General features: G+C 44.2%; 1 protein-coding gene across 2 annotated transcripts in view; it reads right to left on the bottom strand.

Moving 5' to 3' along the window:
• Positions 1 to 21,655, bottom strand: part of kcnn1a (potassium intermediate/small conductance calcium-activated channel, subfamily N, member 1a) — a 70,846-nt gene extending 49,191 nt beyond the window's left edge. For both annotated transcript variants that reach the window (XM_006639815.3, XM_069186035.1), the window contains exon 1: positions 20,377 to 21,655. In XM_006639815.3, coding sequence (XP_006639878.2) covers positions 20,377 to 21,591 — 1,215 coding nt within the window. In that variant the 5' untranslated portion in view covers positions 21,592 to 21,655. The remainder of the gene's footprint in view (positions 1 to 20,376) is intronic.
• Positions 21,656 to 25,302: the final 3,647 nt, after the last annotated feature.

The raw sequence follows: 25,302 nt of genomic DNA, 5'->3' as shown, positions 1-25,302 counted from the left end.
TTTCACTCCTGGGATAGCTATGGATGTCCCTCTTCATGCTCTTTTTAGGAACACAAACCCCTTCAACAATAAAGTGACCAGAACTGGACAGAAACATTCTAAATAAGGTTGCTCAGGGGTTTCAAGAATTTCATTTCCACATGTCCCAAACACCAGTCCTGAAGAGCCTCATCTGTTGCTAGCTTTGACTAAACAGGCAGTTACCGTTTTATTGAAAATGAAAATGTCAGGGCCACAGAAATTGGCATGCACCACTCCCAAGAACACAACATTAAATGCAAGCACAGTGCAGATGATATTTACTATTCCTTCATGAATCACATAGCCCAATGGAGTAAGGTAACACATGCTTGAACAAATTTCAGTGCAGGAGCATGTTAAGAGGAAGGAAAGCCAAATGTTTTTTGACTATGGAATTTACTTAGACAGCTGCAATAAATCTTCAATTTTACCTATAAGGACCAGGTCCAATGCAAATTTAGGAAGCTCTCTGTAGCTGTGACAATTAAAGATGCTGACATTGTTCATGAGCTGGTAGACATGGCCTTCCTGTTTCTATTACAATACAGCCTTCTCTGCCTTTATTTGGATGACTTAACAGATGCAGATTGCAGCGTGTGAACTATAAGGAAGAGCAGCACAGCATGAAGCATCAGCCTAGCAAAGCAAACCCAAACAGGTACGAGATGTCAGATCATGGGAATGTAGTTGGTGGTGAGTAATCCATTCCATGCAGTAGTTTTCCACATGGCTACCCGCTCACATGGCAACACAGAGCAACCGCCTCCATTCAGCTAGCTCACATGCAGCCTGGGTGACAAGAGCAACTACCATCTGTACTGTCTGCACCGGCTTGCGTTGCAATGAGCAGAAAACGAGCAGCAGAGCTGTCGAGCGAGGAGCGCTCCACAAGTTTGCCTCCTCCGACAGAGTGACCGGCCACACAGCTACAGTCCATCGCCGGACAATCGGTTGTACCACTTGCTTTGCATCGATTCGTGCAAGCGGCACCTTCCCAGGCGGCACAAGTGCCATGCGGCTGTGAAGCATTGCGCCCAAGTGCTGCTAACCTAACCAGTGTGTCCCTCACAGCCTCCCAGAGAACAGGAGAGTGGTCGCCCTTGCATCCCTCCAGAGGGATTCTGAATGCGGCACCGCATCTAGTCTCCGCCAGCAGAGCCCCGGCTTGAAATTGAAAAGCTACGGTGCAGAACAGTTTAAATGAGGCACTGCAGCAGAGCACTTTTTTTTTTTCTCCCCTAGCAATGTTCGAGCTTGCAGGATGGCTCAGCTGCCTAGCTCCCTTGACCGCACAAGCACAGAGAGTCTTAAAGATAAACTTACTGCTGCAGCCAGCCTTCGTCCTCCGAGAGACCCTCCGCTCACCAGAGACTGTCAGGAGACGCAGCTGCACGCAGCCAGGGGGCTGAGGCAGAGGGCGGCTCTTGTGCACAGACTCCAGGAGGCTTGCAGCCAGCACCTCACAGGTAGGAGAAGCAGCACACACAGCCTCTTGTCCACTTTCGCCCAATGACAACCAAAAACGCGGGCACACACATCTGCCGGAAAAATGGCACTGCCGTTCAGAAGGGATCGCTTGCAGTGCTCTTCCTCAGACCCCCCCGAACCCCCCCCCCCCACCCCCCTCCCGCCCCCTCGCCTCTCCACCTCACCCCAAAGCTGACTGGAAACGGGAATCTTTTCCTTCGTGCACGGAGCTCGTGCGTGCCCAGTGTGGACTCGCGCCGCTGCCTGCTGCAGACTCCGCTCGCTCCGAGAGAAGGCGAGGGAGAGAGAAGGAGAGGGAGGGAGGAGAGAGAGGCCCCGAAGGCAGAGAAACAGGCTGCCACTGCAGAGAGAGCTGCAAGCTGTGCTACTCTGTCACACTGCAGAGAGGCTGCAAGATTTTAGAGACAGCCCGGCGAGCACTGGAATCTGGTAGCCTAAAACCAGGCTCGGTGAGAGGGGGAGAAACACAGAGGTGTGGTGTACGAACAGACCGGATTTTTTCAGATACTGGAACACTACCAATCCCCTTTTACATGAGTCTGCCTCATCTCTAAGAATTACAGCGTGCTCATGACACTACTCAATTCAGTAAGTTACCGGGTGAAATAGGAATTCAAACCTAGATACTTATACACACAGCAAACGTAGCCAGATGGATTGTGACCATTTTAAAGATCCACTGTTAGCTAGGAATGCAACTTGTAGCTGTCAATATGCCATCACATGACAGTGGCAAAAACTATGGTCAACAGAGACCCTGAAACAAGATTCACTGAAATAAAAAAAAAGAAACACTGCGGTATCCTGACAACCACACAGCGATAACTCCGGTATTTTATATGTTTAGATTTTGCAGGTATTGTTTGTTAATTCAGAACAATTTTTTTACTAATACAAAATATACTGTATATACACTATATTACGTATTTTAATCTATTTTACTACTACACTTCTAAACTGAGGAGAAAACAGAGATGAGATAAGACACATGGACAACAGACATTACCATTTTTCAAATTAGGACATAAGCAGAAACACTTTTGCAAGGCCGCTTTGAGGGTTCTGCACGATTCCTGCTAAAATCAACGCACTCATCTTGTGCACAGACAGTCAAATTAAACACCAGCACACTATGCAGGTCCACATTAGTGTTGGTGGAGAGGAGTCCCCATCACCTGTACAGCACTTTGAGTGGGGTGTCCAGTAAAGTAAGTGTGAGGATTATTATTATTATTATTATTATTATTTACTACTACTACTACTACTACTACTACTACTGATAAATGCTTGCTGCATGAGGTTTGTGTGTTTTACTCATGCTCATGGTGCTCCAGTTTCCTCCCTCAGTCAAAATACATACTGGTAGGCCGACTGGCTTCAGGAAAGACTGGCCCTCTGTGTGCCCTGTGAAGGACTGGCATTCCAGGAGAGATGGGCCCTGCCTTGTGTCCTCTGGCCTCCCTGCCAATCTGAATTGGAAAAAGCAGTTTGTATATACTGTAGATGGATGGAGAATTTTTTGCAACCATATACTCTAGATCTTTTCATCCCACAGAGCTTCACATACAAGACAGGACCCACTTCATCCACTTCTGGATTGAAACTTCCACCTGGGTGGCGTGCAGTAATCATTATATGCTATCAGCCCCACTATCCAGACAAGAAATAGCTTCACCAACTGAACTTTAAGAAGGCCAGGTTGTAACAAGTCTAGACTAGAATTTAGGTTTTAACACTAGGGTTCACACCTCTAGAGTCTTTAATGATTTGAACCTTTTTAAAAACCTGAACCTCAATTTAAGAATCAGGATATCTCCATAGGGGTCTGGATTGGAAATTATAGTTCTAAGCCTTGCTTAGCTTCAGAAATCTGATCACTCCACCTCAAAGTTAGTCTGACAGTGCACAGGTTAATTTTCAAACACTAGTGGCTAAACACAATGAAGTGCTGGTACAGCCTGGAGTGGAACTGGATCTGGAATCAATAGATCTTGAGCCGTAGATGCCTGTACTCTGACAATAAGCTGCTTCTTGAAATCCCTTCCCCATTTGCATTTATTTTATGACTTCACATCTTCCCCCTGCTAAACCTTTTTAATTCCTTATACAAGTTGGCAGAAAAATTATATAACAAAACAACTCGTATCTTTACCTCACATCTCATTGTGCAGGACCCACCTCAGGATTCTATTCTAACTATACCTGCACATACAGTACCCAACCATCATTTTAACCTCAATGTTCATTTTTCCAGCTTGCTCTGCAGCTCAAAAGACAGCCTGTGATCATAATGAATTAACATATGAAACAGCCTTATAGCAACAAAGCATGCATCTTTCATATCGAACAACGAGTAATCTGGCAAATATGGGTGACGGACAGTGCATGCCGTGTACTTTTAATTGTTTCACTCATGCAATCTGAGCACAGTTTCGAGCTTGTCACCATCTTCCTTCATTGATACCGTACGTGACTAGATTTAATGCATGCAATTTTCCTCTGCTGTCCTTTGCCGTACACGAAAACAAACTTTAGGTGTCTTCTATATATTGGAATAAGACTGATATAAAATACTCAGTGCCGGTTGCAAAGCTTTTAAAATGAGGCCTCTTGGAGATTTATATTGGTAATTACAGGTTTTTCCAAATAGCACATTGCGTCAGTGTCCTGTCCGGCACAGAGAAGAAAAATAATAAAAATATCAATCTTGCAGAAGATAGTACAAAGCCCCTGAGGAAGACTTTATCTGGCTCTCGTCTTGTTGTAAAGGCAATGCTCTTTGTTAACATCATCTGCAATGCATGAACTCTGCAACCTTTGGCAGCCCCTAGGCCCAGTTCTATTCAATTCAGCTCCCCTGCCGCCTTTGGTAGTTCCTCTATATTCACACGGTCAGCACAGTCACAGTCAGCTGGCCTGTCATGTCCAAGTGCCTGTGTCTTGCATAAGATTCCGTTCCTAGAACACTGCTTCAGACTTCACCCTTTAATTATACTTTCAATCAAAGAAGGACAAGGAAGGACATGAGCATGAGTGTGATGCTCTCGTATTTTGGAATCACATGTCTGAAGGACAAGGCAGTTCACAGAGGGCGATTCATAAAACAAAATAAACGAGCGTCTCTACAGAGATCTCCTTGCAGTGTCACACAATCCAAAGAATCAAAAGTGGTCACTATCCTTGATGGATTTTTTGGTTGCCCTGTCAACTAAATACTGGACGTTTGGCCTTTTCTGTTGCTGCTCAGTTGTTATGGATTGTCCTTCCTCAAATATTACAGATCCAAAGCTGGGCCTGTGTCTGATTGCCCTAAATTCTATTTGTATAAAGCTATATGCTCTCTTTTACTTTTACTGTTAATTGTACTTTTTTCTTTATCACTATGTGTAGCATCCTAGGGTTTGGAAAGGCATCCCATGAAACATTATTAGTAGGAGTATTATTAGTATTATCATCATCATCCTCCACAATAACCTGTTGTGATACCCAGCAAATCTGTGACTTTGGTGAACATGTTTCAAAGCACCATGGCAGAAGACAGAACAAAGACACAAGAGACAGTAGCTACCACACTAGCAGGCAGTTAGGATGCAACTGAAATCAGAAAAGTCAGGTTGGGCTCTTTGATTGCGGGTACGAGCCTGAGCTAAGTCACTAGCCGACCGTGACTGGAATACCCCAAGTGGCAATGCACAATTAGTTGAGCAATACTGAGGGCAGGCTAGGAATAGCCTCTTAGTTCTCAGTGACGCAGCGCCCCCTGCAGGTGCCTGAGCTTTCGCAGGCATGCCACTCTCTCCCAGGTCAGTGCTGAACCTCCAGTACGGAGATGTGTTATCTGTGACGTGTTAAACGACAAGTGGCCGAACTGCCTACACTTCTGCTTTCTCCCCAGTGTGCACGTGTGCGGGTTCAGAACTGTGAGCCAAGATCATGCAACTGGCGAGAACAAATTGGGTAGGTATAATGAAAATAACTGATTCTGAATTGAAAAGAGAGAATAACAATTCCTTTTGCTTTTCTTTACAGGTAATGACTCCCTAAAACCACTGGTGTGTAGCCCCCACCTGGATGATATGACGGCAGCCAAAGTGCTCCAGTACGCTCACCACATATCCACATATCAGCTGGCTTGAGGCACAGCCTGGATTTGAACCTCTAGTCTTCAGCCCTAAGATCCAGCTTTCCAAACAGGAATGAGCCGAACAGAGGGGACATAAATTGACCTTTGTGAGTGCTATGTATTGAACCTCAGTAAAACCTTGAGTTCTGCACTGTGAATATGCAGAGACAGTTGTGAACAGAATTCCTCCCCTGTGCTTGAAGACCGATCAATCCCACATCAGAGTCTAGACACTTGAGTGGACAGCAAGGACACAGTCCCCTCCAGGATGGGTGGCAGGGAGGACCGACCAGTCCGATGGCCACTGCCCCGCCTGCCTCTGCCTTTGTTTGAATGAAGCCTTCTCCAAGTCATCCCAAAAGACAGAAAGTGAAGAACAGGGGCCTAATCATCAGTACAATTAATACTACATTAAAATGGATGACAGCTACTCATTTATTGGCGACCTGTTAGTCTGTCTGCCGTCCTCATGTCTGCTGGGCAGATCGCTCCCTCTCCCTCCGCCAGCCTCCTTGAGTCTATATAAATCCAATTTAGAAAATCCATTTTGACATTGGATTCATACCCTCATGGACCTCCCATCACGTTTTCCATTCCTCTCCTCCTTCTCCTCCCCTGTAATGAAACCTAAACAACTATGACTGGATCAGTGACTTGCATTTTTTTCTTTATTTTTTCCCCTCGGCACAAAGATAAACCCTTCCACATTAAAACGACAGTGTCTCATTTTACATGTGTGGCGCTCAGAGTTTGCAGATGCACACTGGAAGTACTGGGACTACAAATGTATTATTTGCTGGACATCCCTAGAGGGGTGATTTCAGCATTATTCTGTATTGTATTCATCCAGAAAAAAAAAACAAAACGTACTATACAATGTGTATGTAGAGGTTACATTGTTTATGATAAAATCCATATTTCTTATTTGAATTAAAGTATTATTGATAATTGGAAATTTTCATGCATTATGAGACTGTCATTTATTTGTAGCAAGAGCCAGGACAGACTGGAGACTATCCTGAAAGCACAGGGAACAAGGCAGAACCACAGTCCGGGTGGGACACCAACTCATCACTGAGCAAACAAGAAAACAATTTAGAGACGCCCGATGACCAGCAAGTCAGGAGAGGCACGAAACTGTGAAATTCCAAAAGCTCAGTCATCAGGACTTTCAAGAAAAATTTCACTGATTCTGGAAAGTAAAATTAAAAGCGGATTTGTTGCGAGAGAGGGGTTTACTTCCGGAACTGACAACGGAGCAGTAGTATAGAAAAGTAAAGCAGTTTGCATTTCGCGAAAACAAGCCAAAGTTATTCTTACAAGGGAGATATATGTTTTTAAAATTCCCAGGCTCAAAGACAGGTCTAGGAGGTTAAATTTATCTATACCTTTTCTGAAACCGAATCGTCTTGGTGATGTAGTGGCTAGCGCTTGCAAAGGTCACCCTGAACGGATGGAGTAATCACAATTTCTAAACTAAAATCTGCAGATATTACAGTATATCTGCTCTGTATATCTGCTCAGTATATTACCGCTGCTACCACCACGTGTCCTGATACGTCTTGCTGGCTCGCCAGGACTTCAGGACTTTAGAAACCAAAGCCGAGCTTCAAGTTTGATTTTGGTTGCGCTAACCATCAGTTCTATATAATATCAGGGGCGCAACTTGTTCAGGGAAAGTCGGTTATTTGCTGCTTGGCTTGAGAACGTCTATTCCTTCAATTCTTCAACGCACAGCCTCACACAACTGGGAATATACCCGGGGACTTAGCGTAGAGCAGCCAATCAAATCTAACCTGCAAGCATCGGAGATCAGCCGGAAATAAAACAACACGTACTAGGTGGGAGCAGACAAGCTCCACACAGCATTCACTCCAGTTCTGAAAGGAAACCTAAGACCGAGGAGTTCTGAGGAATGGTGCCTCTCTCACATTGTTAGCTTAAGAGCTTCCCCAGGTATGGCGTTTTGTAAGAGGAGGTTACCATAACTTGCAGCGACTTCCATGCAGTCTCCTCGAAAATGACGTATAATTTTGCTGCCTGGCTAAGGAGATGAAATTAATGTCAGTACACGGTTTCTTCCAAGGAGAGAGGACAGACGGAGATGGGGTGGTCAGAGAGCAGATTATGAAAAGCAAAAATATCTGCTTTATCCGCAGGCTATTAAAAAAAAAACAGGTTATAACCCTTCTCATCTATAGGGATATATCGTATTAATTTAGTAGGTCTATTTTAAAAATCGATTCCAGGGAGGAAAGGGATGAAGGTGTCCTATTTTTTCTAAACTTTTCGTAGAGCTTTCTGCATATTGCAGTGCATTTAGATAAAACAAGTAAAAACAATTAGGATTTTGTAACCGAAGAGCTGAAGTTACTGAAATAACACGTGGCACAAAAAAAATCTTAGTTTAGCTTTGCTACAGGTAAGTGGAAATACCCGTTTAATAATATATCCGCCCTTTCTTAGCATTTGAAGTTCGTAACGATCAGTCATTTGATATGTGAACTTTCTCAACATCCGAGTAACTGAGACTCCAGTTACAATCCAGGCCATGCCCCTGTTTTTACTATGTAGAATGTAATGAAATACATATACAGTAACGAGCAATTGATCAGCTATATTCCGAATTCTTCCTTTGAAGTGTAATAGCCGAGTGTCCAGAGCAGTTGCACACAACGATCACAACATGGTGTGAGTGCGTCTGTGTGTGTCTGCCCCGCGATGGACTGGAGTCTCGTCCAGGGTGTATCCAGCTTTGTCCCGTTGCTTGGCCGGATAGGCTGTCGCTTCCCCACAACCCTAATCTGGATGAAATCGTTAGAAAAAGGGGGCATGGTTTCAAAATTCCACTGCTAATGATCAGTCACAAACACAGAACACCATCACCGTAGTCTAACTGACTAGTACAACATGCTACATACTGGCACAGCATACTAGATGGAGATGGGAGACGTCTGAAGAAAATCAGGTTGCTGTTGGACATGGACTTAGTGGACCAGTAGGTGGCAGTCTTCCCTCTGAACCAGACTTTCTAACCATTAAGCCATTTCCAAGTCACTGGCACTGTTCCTAAGAACTACTGTAGGGGCGTTAACTCGGGTGTCATGGCCAAATCCTCTTATCTAATTTTCTCTGAGAAAAAGTGAATTTCGGAGGTATTTTGCAGAAAACTGCTAAGAATGTATACAAATAAATATATAATTCTAAGACATTGACTGTCATCAGAAACTCTGCACAAGAATGCCAGACTCCTTTACAAACAACAGTCCTAACTAAGTGCCAAGAAAGTACTATTCCCAACTAACTGTCCTTAAACAATCAGGGGAATAATTCCACATTTGAAGGTTTAAAGGACAAAAGCTCCCAACTCCCTTGTGCTTTTAGATTCACCTTTTGTGTTTTTTTTTGGTCTCTTACGTGTCAGAGGATCAGTCACAGATGATTTTGATGAGGTGCAGGAAGGCAATATTTTTCAGCCAAATAAGATGCCAAGCGTTGATGGATGGGATTTTGTTAAGAACAGGCAGAACGCTGCAATTATTCTGGCTCTGAGAGAAAAATGCAGAAAATGTTCAGCTGGAAACTCGATACCCAGTAGACGTTACAGCAAACTTTTTAGGATGCAGCATGTCAAATTCCTTGCACGGAAACAACATCCCCATCTCCAGTTCAAGCAAGGTGAAAAAACAGTCCTAGTAGTCTAGTCTTTAAAACAACAGCGACATGGAACACTAGGCAGACCAAAATAATAATGCCCAGTGCCCATAATTAACTTTCAGCGACCCCAATTAAGCCCCAAAGCCCAGTGGATTAACACTTTGCATGTGCAATAATGTCTGTGACCAAGAAAAAGAGAGAAAGGCGATGGTGGCAGTCAGAATTAACACTGACTTTGAAACGTCATTTAATAGCATTAAATTAATGAATGTTCTGTCGCACTAGAAAGATCTAAGTGTTTTCTCTCAGCCTTTTCTTTGAGTTTTCCACAGGTTGCGTGTCTGGGTGTAGAAAATGTTGGACAATGCTTTTTTCCCCTTTTCTTATGCAGTTCTCTGGTTTTATTTGTGTTCAAGCAGACCTGGCCCTGCGACATCACTCCTAATACAAATGCTTGTGACTTAAGGAAGTGGGAAGTATACTGTATACAGCCCTCATTGTTTTCTAGTATTCTATGTGCAGAATTTTACCAATGGTGTTCTGATTATTATACAACACTGATTTCCATCCCTACCAGACATCCTAACAAGCAGACTGGCAAGTCTTTCAAATAACAGTCAGTGACCACAGCACAACACAAAATCTTCATAGTTGAACTAAAAGTGGATCAACCCCGACAGGACAGGAGAGACAACAAAGTGCAAAATTCAGCAGCTTTTGGAGAAATTGCTCCTTTTAACATGCTTGCCCATACTGACTGTGGCTACCCAAAGAAATTAACTTTTATTGATGATAACTAGTATTATTAATTAACTAAAATAAATAATTAACTAAATTAATGATAACTGTGTAATCAGGATATCTTCTCACCATTTTCAACCTGTACATGTCGTACAGGATAAAAGGCACACAATTGCTTGCAACCTAACCCTGGTGAATTGAAAGAGATCAAAGAGAATGCCACAGGCGTCTGCTCTAGTCTGGAAGTGTCGCCAGCCCTCTCAGAACAGTATAGTTTCCAACCAGTTACACACTCTTGACACCATTTAGAACCAGCATCCTGGGGACCTGAAGGCAGACACTGGAATAGCTTTCTTGTCCTGTTCTCTGCTGGCTTCAGCCCATGAATGAGTCGGTGTTCCATAAACTCCTATAAAAAGATAGCGCCTTTTCGCGGTTTCTGAACTTGTGGATGCATATTGTGGACACACAGAAGATTGCTATTACAGCACTCCTCTCAATAAAAGAGAGCAGCTGACAAGAAAGCAAAGCTTTCCAGTTACTTTATCACAGTAACAGGATTTTCACGATTTGCAGTCCAAGTGCTAATACCATTCATAAGCACACAAACACACACAGAGCTATTCACTCAGTTGTGAAAGCCTGTTCTATTCCCACACCTCGTACGCAGTCACGTATTCAGTCACAAGAACTAACACTCTTGGCTGCATAGTGCGCAGGTGATGCCAACATTATTTTCTGTTTCAATCGCAGACAGCTGGAAATCATAAAAGTATCAGAAGGAAACCCAGAGGGAATAATACTGCTGCTGATCTCTGGTTTAAAATTGTCCCGGGAGCTCTGAAACACATTTCATAGTAAAGCTTGGACAAGCAAATGCAGACACTGCATGACTACAGTTTGGAACACTGCATTTTCTATCCCAGTGTTAAAAGGTGACTGCACAGCTTTCAGAAGCGAGGTGGAAATTTTGTCAAGAGTGCATTACCCTTTAATTTGACCTGTACTAGTTAATCAACCAGTCTATACTTTACAAATGCCTTTTCGTAGCAAACAGACCCCAACTTCAGGAGCAGTTCATGTAAGAGGGAACAAATGTATGGCACAAAAGCACAGTCAATGTGCAGCCAAATAATCAAGTTAAAGTCCGAATAAGTAATACAATAAATAAGTATATAAAATCAATTCTAGCACCTGTGGTATGTGGTCTTTATGTAATCCACTTTTGTTTCAAACAGTTTTATTTATCCTCCAAAATGCAACAAATAGAAATAGTCATGCACATGTTATTTCTCTATTGATGTATTTGCAAATTTACTGTGTCCTGCTTTCTGAAGACAGATCTTCAGAAAGCACTGTGACTTGGACCACAACCTAAAGAGGCATTCAATACTTAAAAAAAAAAAAGATTACCCTCAATTTTAATTTGTCAGTGAATTAAGGATTCTTTTTCATCTTTATAGGGGATTCCCCTTAAAACTAGGACAGATGGCGAATACTTTATAGTGTAAGTAATTAGACTAGAAATGGCAAACTAAATTGTAAAGTGCAGTGAGCTACTGGCTTTAAGCCAAAAATAAATCAGAGCGATTTAGTTGTGCTAAGTGAAATACTCCAGTTTTCCCACTAGGCAGCAGAAAGATCTGGGAACAGGTCTAGTGGCAGATTCAGAAACAACATTTGCCAGTTGTCTGATGAAATCCTTCTCTTTAAAAACTTACTCATCCAGGGCAAGTTCTGTGTTTTCCAGCATGGCATAGTTCACAGATACCAATCTCATCAGAAGCTCCCAACACACACATCCAGCAGGAGACAAGCCAGTTAAAGACCTAAAATCCGAGGACAGGGCTGGAGCAGTCTTTCAAATTGAACAAACCCTGCCCTGCCCCAATGCCCTCCAACAATAAATATTAGTAATGATGGCTTTCTTTCTGTGACTTTTACTAATTGAACACCACCTCTGCAGCCTGAACCAATCAGAGGACTTTGAGTAACGTTTGACCTATCTATTCAAACCCCTGTAAGCCAACCAGTACCATTACATTCTGAACAAGGGAGAATAGGGTCAGAAAAAGTCCTGAGAAATTCAACAGAAATGCTTCACTTTCCAGATGTGCATTGGTCCTGGACATGGTGGCAAGTCTTTCTGCCAAACTAGTGTCTGAAAAAGCAACTTGCCTGGGCTCTTACATCTAGTGCTGTACAAATGACCCCAGCAGGGACTACATGTCTGTCCCTTTTTTGTAACCTTGCTCATGTTCTTGTGTAGAAGGTCAGACAATGGGGATGAGGGGGACATGCACACTGCTCTTCTGAGCATCCCTTGGTCAGTGCATCTGTAATTGTGTGCTGTTATCTGTTGCAAGAAACCATGATCCCCCCCACACGTCTCGGCACACTTTTCTTTATTGTTATTAACACAGTTAAGGTGTGTGCTGATTAGGTTCCGAAATTGTGTTTGCTGCTGCTCAAGGCTATGATTTTCTTCTGCTATTATTTTTTTTTTGTGAAATTAAGCGCAGTGCCTGAATTTCCTCTGGGGTTCCTGGTGTAAATTGACTCCATTTAAATGTTTTTTTTTTTCTCTTTGATGAAAGAGGATGCATGACTGGGAAGGGCTGAAGAGGGGGGACACCTACCCCTCTCTGTCTGAGTGAGAGAAAAAGAAAGATGGAGGCCAGGAGACTCTGACACTCGGATAGTGTTACTGAGGCGGTGCAGCATTGATACCAGCGATTGTGTCTTCACGATATCCCATCTGAACAAGTCATTCCACCTCGAGTCTCCATTTCACCCTTTCTGTACTCTCCAGCGCAGCCATTCAAAACTGAATTAAGAGATTGTTAGGAAAATAATGTTCTTTATGACAGCGATCACAAGTTTTAAATTTGTCTTCTCATATACCTAATCCCCTTATGGCTACGAGACACAAATAGAGTTTTTATTGAGGAGCGAGTCGAGCCCACAGTGCTCCATGGCGGTCATCACATCACATCTGGCCAGCTGTTCAATGATTTAATTCTTTTTTAGCTTGGCAGGTGAATCTCACTGCATTTGGCTTGTTCCATAAGAATAACTAAAGACTACATGGCCACAGCTACGGTATGTGTAACAGAAGCTGTGTGAGCTCGGGAATCTCAAGAAGTGGGATTGATTAGGTCAAATTCCAGACACGTCTTTTTGTGTGCACTTGGTAACACTGAGGCCTTAAGATGGTGTAGAACCTACGTACATCTGATGACACCTGGATGAATTCATTAATGGTCATTAATGGAAACCATTTTATTGGGTGCTTTTTTTATTTATCTAAAAATGAAGAGTATGCTCAGATGACTTGGAGGACCTTTCGATGAGCTTTAGGCTGGGGGCGAATTTGGAACATGCAGCCTACACAAACTATTGATAAATTATTACAAAGCTGGAATGGAGGAGCTAAGTAGAACTGGAAGGCTGGAGATCATCAAAGACTGAAGGATGATTGATCAGAATTAGAATGACACAGCACATACCCATTCGCCAATGAACCACTGATGAGCCTATGTGGCAGAGAGCTCTGTGTGGGAAGGAAACCAAAATGAATATTCCACTGTTTGCTAGCAAACTGTTACTTGGTACTGTCACAGCTTTGTATAAAAAAGGCATGTTTGGAGATGCATTGAAGGGTGAATTTAGGCATTAAAATGCAATTTGAGAAGCATATCAATATTAAATGTGTCATGAATTATTCCTGGTGTACAATTCATGGCTAATTTTTCACGTAAACTAGAGATTTTTAATATTTCCCCTCACCAACATGGATGGGGGCTAACTGCCACATTCTTCCTATGTATTACGGGAGTCGTAGTCAGAAAGAGCAATCATTATAATCAAAAATCAGCTTGAGGCTTTTTAAAAAAATAGCACACAAAGGCTTTGCTGACTTCATTTTAATCTTCAGATTACACATGCTTGAATTGTAAAGCTGTGTTGAAAATATACAATTTCTGCTGTCAACAGAATTATGCAGGTTTACTTGATGATACATATCCAAACAACAGGGACACAGTGTGCAAGTTGAAGACCTCTGTAGTACAGTATATAGTCAATCTGCAGTCCTGCCTATACACTCGGACTACAAGCAGAAATAGGTAGAAAACCAGTGCTGCACGTTTAGTCCTCTTTTGGAAAACAGAAAATATTTTACATTTTAGAACCATTGAAGACCATTTTAACACTCAACTTTGATGCACAGTTTGAATGGTTTCCTTATTACAAGAAATAGAACGTTTTGAGAATACCTCATCTGAAGCCACTCAAAGGTAAGAAAATAACTGTGTTGCCATTTTTCCCCATTGCATAGACACTGGGAGTCTATTGTCCTGGTTTAAACCTAATTCCAGGTTTAGACTGCAATAAATATTTTGACATTTCTTTTGGCTGTAGTGTTGATGGATTCATTACCAGATTAAGTTTCGCTTGGGTTATGCTTGAGTGCTTTAAGCAGAGTGAAGTGTCTCAATGCACATTTCCCATCCAGAGTAGATAGTGAAGCAGGAGGGGATATACATTGCAAGAAATATTAGATGTCTGGAAGGAAAGGAAGACATTTCCCAGGTATAAACACACTTAAACTGAGAGTTGGGGAGGTTCAATAATGCTCTAACCGTCTGGCTACCCTGGAAAATAAGCCAGAGGTATCTGTTTAGGAGAATAGCCCATATTATTGAAAAATGTTGAAATAAACAAGAGGCATCAAATTATCTAAGAGTCCATGCATAAACTTTAATGAAGATACCAGAACTTGATGTGTCCTGGTACTGCTCTTCCAGTATTAAGGACTCTTCATTTCTAACTAATCGTGACTGATAAATTAATAACAACAATTTTAACCATTAATTGCTTTGGCTGATACTTTAGATAAAGTCCTCATAATCCTACGCATTTATACAGCGAAGTACTGTATTTTACTAGATCAGCCTGAGCGACGTACCTGGTTTAGGCTTACATAAGGCACTTTCCCCAAATGGGATTCGAATTTCGGTTTTCCCAAATACAAGTCCAGAGCCCTCACCACACTATTAACCCGTCTTTGCATTGTTAATAGACTGCATTTTGACTTTGATTGAATCTGACATGTATTTAAATTTTTTGACTGTATTTTTGCTTTACACTCATTATGATTTTGATATTTTCGCATTGTACTACTCTAACTTTATTGCAGTGTTTTTAAATACTAAATTGTATTGCACTTATGCGTACTGCTGTACTGTGCACTAATGTGCACGTCGCTCTGGATGAAGACATTTGCAGAGCCATTAATAATTATAACAACAGCAGAGTCTCCAATTACTTCCATAACTACAGGTGTACAGCTGGTCATGCACTCTCCTTCATTAGCAGCCAGCAGCCATATCACCCTGCAACTCACAGCTGGCAGCCCACTGTAGCTCAGCAGGTGTGAGCCTGGTCAGTACCTGGCTGGGAGACCTCCTGGGAAAAATAAGGTTGCTGCTGGAAGAGATGTTACCGAGACCGCTCACCCTGCGGTCTATATGGGTCCTAATGCCCCAGTATAGTGATGGGAACACTATACTGTAAATAGGCGCTGTCCTTTGGATGAGATGTAAAACCGAGGTCGTGACTCTATGTTGACATTAAAAATCCCAGGGCTTTTCTCGAAAAGAGTAGGGGGTGTAACCCTGGCTTCATGGCCACATTTCCCATTTGCCCTTACCCATCATGGATTCCTAATAATCCCCCTCTGAACTGGCTTCATCACCACTGATAGCTGATGTGTGGTGAGCACTATGCACTATGGCTGCAGTCACATCATCCAGGTGGGGCTGCACATTAATGGTGGTGGAGGGGAGTCCCCATTACCTGTAAAGCACTTTGAGTGGAGTGCCCAGAAAAGTGCAAGCACTTATTATAATAATTATTATTGTTTGTGGCACAAGCAGGGCAGTGCCCTACAGTTTGTGAAGCTGGTACGTAGCTCTACTGCGAGGACTGCCTTGTATTGTGAAAAACGTGCCTTTTTTGTGAAGGCAAAGAAATCAGATCACATCCATAGACCACCCGGTTCAGAAGACGACACACTCCCTGTAGCTCTTGCACTCCGCTGAACTTGAAAATGAACATTCGCCTGATTGCAAATGCTATTTCAATAGGCAAGTGGGTCTGTGCAAAAAAAAAATTCTCCTCTTTGCAATAACCTCCCCCCCCGAGCTTCCCCCTGACAATGCACACTGGGGGCTTTTCTCAAGCGCAGACAGTGCACTTTCCTGACCATAACAAAGACAGCTGCAGTTAAAGAGTACCTGGGGCCTGGCCAGCCAATCCATGTGGAAAACAGGATTTGTGTTACACGTACGTACAGCGCACATAGCCTGTACGTCTCGACTTGTTCGTGCCCACTCAGACGAGCTTGTCCTTGCACGCGTAAAGAAACAGTCCAAGTCCTCTGCATTTTAATGTAGCTCCTGTCCATGGATCCATTCTGTACAAATGCTTTCTCCTCCCCGGGATATTTACTTTGTTTCTTCTCCAGTACTTAGCTCAATCACCAAATGAGCTGGTATAGGTCTGAGGCACAAGAACGCTCTCTAGGGCTGCATGTACACAATAAGCCAAGTGACAATGATGGCCTACTGTATGTTGACACCTGAAGAAGTCTCCACAGCCAAAACGTTGTGTTTATTTTCTTCTCTTTTCAGCATGGAATAAACCTTTACTTGTTCCTATGTTGACAAACACTACCTTTCAACAAAGACACTAAAGATACAGAGACATGAGTAGGCAGTGCTTTTCAGTACTGTCATTTTGAAAAGAGAGTGTTATTAAAAACAATAACTCCACAACGTTTCCTTACCACCTATCTCTATGCCACAAAAAATACAGAAAGATTTTCTCAAATCCCACAGGATCAGCTAGAAACATTAGTGCGATCAACAATCTGGAAGAAAATGTGAACCGAAAATTTTAAAAATGAACTGGGATTTTATATAGATGTGGAAAGGCCAGCATTGCTTTCTTTACATCTAGTCCAGGAAAAGAAATCACTTAAAGCCATAAATCACAGGAATGTCCTTATTCTCGAGTGTTAAAGAGGTGCAGTTAGAATCAGAACAGGACACTGGACAAGGTTACACCTTATTGATAAGTGACACTGTTGTAACGCCATGTGGATACTTAGCTATGTTGACTGTATTACAAAAAAGTCTTCTGTATGCAAAAGCATAGCAATTTGATTATGGTTTTCCTTGGAGAGCAGGTGAAAGGTGTCCTTACACAACAATGGTCTGTGCAGCACAAATGCCATTGTGAGGAGACCCCTGACAGGTTCTTTGGCCTTAAAATAACCTGTTCTGAACTATAACCAAGCCCATTGCTTCTCCGCTAAATGCTAAACTTAGGATTGGATGCTGCTTCAGGTGAAGCCTTAGTTAAAACACATTTTCTGTCTAGTTACCGCGGTGCATTACATGCTGTGAACATTTTTGTTATGCCTCCTGAGTAAAAGTACTGGAAATGTACTGGAATCAAAATCAAGTCTAATCCCTTAAAAAAAATGTTAAAACCCACAAACCTGGAATGTAAAAGTCTTTAATTCACATAGAAACCCCCAAACGATCTTTCCCAAGAAAAGCACATCAATTCCAACCTTTATCCTAGCTCAGTGGAACTGAGGAGAAAAAGCCTGACAAAGCATTTTCGCTATTTTCTACAACCTAAAAAACTCCAGGCAAAACGGCAACAAGCAGATTTCCATTCCTTTCTTCCCGGGGAATACTGCTACAATGATACAGGGACCTTTGGAAACGAGGAAGTTCAGCTGAGCAACTTTCAGGACAGAAAATGGGAGACGTGTCTTTATGCTGAGGGTTAGAGAAGTCTGGAAGAAAATCTCTCACCACCTTGTTGAAACTGACTCCATGGGATCCTGAAGCTGCCGGGGAACATCTTTGGATCATTCCACTACTTAGCAGCCAAACGTGCCAGATGAGCCAGATGACCTCCTCTGGTTTGTCACCTGTCCTGTGCTCATGATATAGTGCCCCACCTAAAGCCAGGGGCAGCATTTCAGACTGCAGCGTCCTCCTGCAGTCGGTCACTCAATGCGGACACCTATCCAGGGCCTGAAATCTGATGCTTCCGTGTCACTGGGTCAAGTTGCATCTCAAAATAGGTCACATGACCAGAAGAGTAATTACCTCTGAACCACAATAGCGCTGACCGCGTGGTTCAGAGGACATCACTGCCCAGACCTGACAGGCTCAACACCAGCAGCTTTTCATCATTTGTAACATCTGGTCAAGGAACTCCTGACCAAATGACTTTCACAACTAAAAGTCTAGTGATTATCTGATGCATCTTTATGCGTCCATGTGAAAACAACTAGCTGTCATACAACAATGCAGTTACTGCAATGAACTAATGATATGTTCTTTATATGAAGTGAACTTGATGAGCTGTTTTCTTTTCTTTTTGTCTGAACCTCATTCTGTTTCTCCAACTGCTGGCTGCACACCGGCATTTCTTTTCCTCCGAAGCTCGTAGTGGCTGGTAAGCCTCTGATGTCTGGGCCTGTCCCCATTCCAAAGTTTTCCCTGAAGTCCGTACGCATTCCCACCTCTCTGCCTGCTCTCCAGTTGTCACTGAAATATCATTATTGTGAAAGGTCGTATTTATTTCTTAGATAATAAGAGCCATAACTTTAGAGACCCCTGTGCTCATCTGGTAACACCAGCTAAATGAATTTCTACCTTGCAGTGTGTGCTGTACTTTGCACACTCTGTAATACACATTTCCATATACTTTTACTAATGTGCTTGAACACATTTTAAAGACTTTTACACTAATTAATTAGTTTACAGCCTCTGCTGATGGTTGCCAATAAATGTTAACTTCTAAAAAGCCAACATTCGAAGTGATTTCGAGCTACTTTGTAATAAAAATATTATTTGTACTCTTCAGAACTTTTATTTTATAATATGGGCATGATATCGGCCTACTTTACGGTTATATTATTTCTTCTTATAGTTATCAATTCACTTTTTGGAACTTTTATTTAGTTACGTAGTCATGACAATTTTGCTCGGTATAATGCTAACACTAAGAGACAAGGTGAAGAGGACCATAAGATGCCGCAGTCTAATGTGTTGTGTTTCTTGTCGGTATCAATGTAATTCCGTGTGTCCGGATTGCTAGTAACGATTGCTCTGACCGTGCTCGATAAATCTGCTCCAATTCATCGCCATCACAAATGACCGCAGACCAGCGGGCAAAGTTGGGACCGGCGCGGTTTCACAATCTTTTATGGTCGCTTCGACTTTTCGGAATCGCAGCACGTTTTTTAAACACGTTAGAGAACGAGCAAACGGTTAATCTTCCTGCCTTTGATAAAGAGAGAGACGGAAGACGGGCAGTGATGAATGTCAGCGGTGCCTGGCGGTGGTGCAATCCTTCCGTTATTCTGCAAAGAAATTCGCACGATATCCTTGAACCTGCGGTCCAAGATCACACTGGACGTAACAGGCACAAACAGCATATAGCACATCCCGTCTTCCAACAACAACAAAAAAAAAACGCTTAGCGATTAAATAGCCGTTCCCCTCACTATCTTAAAGGAATTAACATGTTCTAGGTGTAAATTCAAACTTCCTTTTGGAAATTTTCTTCGGGATCAGAGCAGAAACTGGATTTCCTAAACCGTGCGATTTGAACATCCGAGGGGCATTCTTAATCTTTTCTAACATAATGTAAAGAGACCAGTGATATTAGGTTGTAATGTACAGTATGTGTGTATATATATATAAAAACACAACAAAAGTCCTGCATTCTTCATGCAATATTATTTTCTAAACATGAAAACAATGGCAACGCAAAATCCTTACGGCATTCATAATTGTTCAACATTTAAAACAATACTGATATCATTACATCGATAATAAATTAACAAGACCAATAAATAAGAAGGCATGAAAGTACAATGAGACTGCGGTCTGCAATACGCCTCTTTAAAAATGCATTTGCTCCTTTCAAACAACCGTCTAGAGGTGAGGATCTCCACAGCCTTTTCGCGCGAGTGCACCGGGAAAGCAACAGAAGAAAAACATTCGAAGGAGAAACCCGACACGGTCTCTTGAGAGACACGGAATACGGCCGTCAAGTTTTAAACACAACAAGGACGTATTCTGTTAACCCCCGGAGACAAGTTGCTTACACACAGCGCTCCGCCGCCGAGATAATGTACTGTACCAGCAGTACGAGGAAGCGCGCAGAGAGGGGGGGTGGCGCGGGGGGCTCACCACGAAGCGTACCTGTTTGGGAGACACGACCAGCGCTGAAATGTAAATCTACAGTACCTGCTGTTGCTCCGTCCGGGTCTGCTTTCCCTCCTCGTCGTGGTTCTCCGGCCACAGGCGGCGGCTGGGGGACTGAAGCAGGCTGCTGGCGGCGCTGCTGCCCCCGGAGAAGTTACTCACGAGCTGGCGGCAGGGCTGGGCGGCTGAGGGCGGGGGGCAGCGCCGGGGCTGCGGGTGCGATTGATTTTCCGCGCCCGGCTCCTCGCAGTCGCGGTCCCAGTGCGGCGGACGCGTCCGCGGCGGGAGGTGTTGCCCGGGCGCGCCGTGCTGTGGCGGCTGCGGCAGCCGTAGCCGGCGCTGGCTGCCGTGCGGCTCCCCCGCTCCGTTGGCGCAGTGGTGGGTCGGCAGGCTGCTCCCCACCAGCCGCTGCTGCTGCTGCACCTGCAACGGAGGCGCGGGCTGCGGTTCCTGAGGTTGAAACGCAAACGCTCGCCGGTGGACTTCGGCCGACTCGCCTGGACTGTTCCGCTGCGCCGGCTGTGCCTTCCGTGTTACTGAGCCAGAGGAGGGGTTCTGCTCCTGCTGTTGCTTGAAATGATTATGAGGCTGACGCTGCAACAGCTGGGTCGGCGCTGGTAGCCCTCCTTCCCTTCCGCAGTGGCTGCCGAGGTGCTCCTGTTGGTAATTAGCGCCCTTTTGCAAATGATCCCCCCGATTCGGGTTCTGCGGAAACAGCCGCGACGGCGGCGGCGGCGGCGGCGACGATGGGGAGGGCTGTGGTGGGCAGCAGCGGGGCTGGTGCCGCTGAGGAGGGTTCGCCTCCGTCCAATAACTGCAGTGGCAGTTCTGGAAGAGGTGCTGCTCCGACTGCGAATTAACGCCGGCTGCGGCCCCGAGATCCTGTTGCGGACGCAGGGACTGGCTGGCCAAGCCACAGCCCTGATCGGCGAGTCGCTGGCCGGTTCCGTGGCTTGTTAGCGGCGGTGGACCGCCGTGCCGCAGCAGCTGAGGAGGGGTGCTACCTTTCTGAGCGAAAGGGCTCGGACTGGGCGGTTCGTGGCGGTTCTGGCGAAGCGAGGCGGCGCAGCGCTGCTTGTGCGGTTGCGGCGGCGGAGGCAGGCTGCAGAATGGGGCGTTTTGCGGCTGGGCAAGCGCGGCAAGACCGGCCGGGCTCGGTACTGCTCTCTGAGAATGACTCGCCACGCCGTGCGCGCCGTCCTGCTCTTGTCCCGGGGGCTGGTGCTGGAAGACAGCTCCCGTGTGCTGATGCTGCATCCCCTCTACAGCTCCGTCTTTCTGGGGCTGTTCCCGTGCGATGCAGCGCACCGGCACCCTTTCATTGCGAACAGCCCCGGCAGAATCGAGCCGACCCGTCTCATTGGTAGGTCTGACCAAGACCAGCCTCATAACGTCACGGTGAGGGCTACGAAACACACCGCCTAGATGTGAAAACTGGTCCAAACACTGTTACTTGAATGAATCCCCCACACCTACTGTACCGAGAGCGAGGTGGAGATGTGAATCAGTGTTCAGACAGGTTCGGCAAGTCTGTGTACAATCCTACCCGTCCTCTAAAGCCACTGACCACCATTATCGAAACCGAAATCCTTTAACGCCCATAGGGATTTCAGAAGCGGTTGAAGAGCTTAAGGTTGCATTACAAGTTAAATAATCCCGACCTCTAATTAAATTAGTCTTGGAAACGGTTTCCCTTATGTCTTTCCAACTTCTTCCTGCCCTCGGACTGCAGTGCTTACATCTTCATTAATGTCTTTTGCTCGTCCAGTGCCCCACTTTCCCAAACTGCGAAGGCACACTCTTCACGGGACTTGAGAGCGCCAAGCCTTTCCTCTGTCCTCTTAATTTTAATGGGATCTATACCGCGCAAAAATGTCACCTCTCAACAGCTTTCTGGAGGGTATCAGCGCTGTTAAAATAAACTGAAGAAAACAATATGTTTATAGATGCTATCACCAACATCATAGATTCACAGTACACACAGATACAGTAGGTCTATGCGGTATTACAAGGCCATTTTTAATCGTCTAAAAACCTAAGTAATATTTATTTGATGAACAGGCTGCACTAAATATTTGATCATGGTCAAACGCCGTTTCGTGTTACGTTCAGCACATACACCAATGAATCCAGCCCTGTCCTGCTCTGTAATTGTAACAGAGTGCGCATATGGACTTCAGGTGCGTTCATATACAACCGGAGTTTCAACCATCTCTGATTAAGCCAATAATACAGAAAAAAAAGAACATCCCTTGACGGATACATAAAAAGCTAGTTTGACACGACATTGTTTGGACATTCAGACAAACCCAAAATGCGCGCCACGATTTTGACGCGTATGGACTAATGAAAAAAACACGAACGGGCATGAAGGATTGTGATCTAAAACGCCGAGCTCTATTTTGTAGAGCGATTATTTCAGGAGTCCACATTTAAAAAAAATGTGGACGGGAAGGGTGCACAAGTAGTACCAAACGATTAAAATACGAACGCCCTGTGCTTAGATTCAGTACATGTACATACATTTACTCTTTTCAAAGACAGAGCTCCGACCACCTCCCATCGTGACTGAACGAACCCTTTCTGGAATAACGGTAGCAGTCAAGCGACAGATACTGTACGCCAGGGACGGCCGAGGTGACGGCGAAAGCGTCTGGATGGAGTTAGGGAGAGAGAGAGTGGGAGAGAGAGGGCATTTCTTGGAACGTGGACAGAGTGACATGAGTATTTCATTGTAAAAAGAACGAGGAACGAGAGACCGAAAGCGAATATCTTCTTTAAATACTAGTGACTGTCAGAGCGGTATATGGCAGGGAGAGAAGGACTGCAGAGTTTTTTGGTAAACGTTTCTTACATAGTAAAATATTCATCTAATTTTGCAATGATTTGTAATAGACACTTGGCATTTTACAGTCATTCGTCTTCTATTCTCTTCATCTGCAGACATACATAATTAAAACAAAATATATTCAAATCATACCTCGGAGCGCAATAGATCTGTGTAGGTCACTATAAATCATTCATGCGCACCTCCTGTACAGCCATTTCAGTTTATTAATACATAAAAAACATATGATCCCATTAAGGCACCTACATGGCATTTTCTGAAAATAGGTATTTCACAGAACGCTGCTTTAGAAAAGACATTTCAATGATTCTCCTGTAACTTGCCAAACTGTAAAACCACATCGAAGAGTAATCCCTCTCTCAAGCTGCGTGCTAGCTCCATCTGTGCAGGAGTAGGCTGAAGCAGCTACAGTTGGGGGGCAAATACGAATCTGAAAGGATTGGTAGAGAAGGGTATTCAGGAGATGCACAAAAGACACAGAAGGAGAGCAAGCAAGAATCAAAGGAGACGTCAAACAATGCAGATTGCTCTAGCCATGTAGCCAGCACTGCATTCAGAGCCTCGAATTTGCATTAAGGCTATTTGGGGAGAGCTTAGGTATGGGAATCTGAGATGGCAGATAGCAATAAGTTACGCTGCGTGGAAAATGTATTATAGGAGTGTCTGAAACCTCTCTAAGCATTTTCCCTGGAAAAAGGAAGTGCAGGTGTCCAGATCTAACAGGGCCTGTCTTTTGCACTTTCGGGTCAGTCCTCTGCTTTTCGCTGTACAAAACACTAGCATTGGGCTATAAAAAAAGGCACCAAACTATGTTGTTGAATGTATAATAAGCCCTATGCAGAACAATAATGAACTCAAAGGCTTGAAAATCGGTTTGAAAACTATATGAAAATGTTATTGCCAGGCGACTTTATTGGGATTCCTGCAAGGATCCTGATGCACGACTCCTGGAGAAGCTGCGCGGGACCCGAATGAATCGCAGAGGACTACTCTAAATGAATGGCTAAGTGATCCTTTTATTAATCTCTAGTATTGATGTTGACATAAACAGCACTTATTAAAACTGCCCTGTGTCAGGATGTCAATGGAAATATCGGTGTAAGCAGAGATTTATGGCCTGGCAGTACAGTACGGCTGATTAAATGGGCCTCGCAGGCAGCCAGGAGCCGGATCCCTGAGGTTTTGACAAGGCCTGTATTACCACCTGCTGCCACAGAGCACGTGGGAGGCAGTACAGAGCTCAAGAGAGGGCCAACTCCCTCTGCACTCGAGTTTTTATACCGCTAAAACCACTGTGCAGCTATCTCCCTTTTCCCTTCTTACTGTTATTGCGCTCATTCACAATACAGCGAATCTGAAATTTTGAAAACCCCTCATTCGATTACTGCATTTCATGGTAAGACACTCAAACTTCGCTCTAAGGAGCGGCATGTTTTACGATTTAGATTACCGAAACAAGGATGGTTGTGACGCAAGAACATGAAAAGTCTGAACCTCGAAATGCTTTTCCAAGATCCCGTTTCAGACAGTGAGAATTGAATAGCTAAGAATATGGGTTTGTGGTCTTCTCACAGTCAACATGATAACCTTTTGAGCGTTGATTCAATGCTTTAAATCTTTTTTTTCCTATACAAATTTTCTCATCGATCGGACTTGGTTTTGTTTTTTCACAGCAGTGCTGCTGATACCTATAGAGACAGGGTAGCGCCGTAGGTAAGCCTGTGGCCTTGTTACTCATAGGCACTGGGTTCGAGTTCCCCGTTTGTATCTTGAGGGAAGTGCTTCACCCCTGTGGCTCCAGTCCCAGCTGTAGGAATGGGGACCCATGTTTGCTGGGAGTGGGCTCTGCGCTGGCATCCCATCCTGGAGAGGGGCGGAGTCTTGTGCTCTCTGTTCAATCAACGCCATGGAAACCAAGACTCGCTCTGGCCTGATGACTCGCTGGGCCTCAAACACAGAAACGCCCTGCTGCTAATAATGGCAACCACAGCAAGCATGGGAAGAGAAAGAAAGGCAGTTGACGTTTTTTCCTCAGCGGGACAGGGCTCAGAAGGTGCCAGGTCCCATTCTGGCCCTGGTTTATTATTACAGTTCCTTTCTTGCAGGGCATCTGGAATTTG

Source organism: Lepisosteus oculatus, chromosome 29 (genome assembly GCF_040954835.1).
Source record: "Lepisosteus oculatus isolate fLepOcu1 chromosome 29, fLepOcu1.hap2, whole genome shotgun sequence".
Lineage (NCBI taxonomy): Eukaryota > Metazoa > Chordata > Actinopteri > Semionotiformes > Lepisosteidae > Lepisosteus > Lepisosteus oculatus.
Note: the sequence above shows the minus strand (reverse complement) of the source record. Positions and strands in the feature narration are given on the sequence as shown.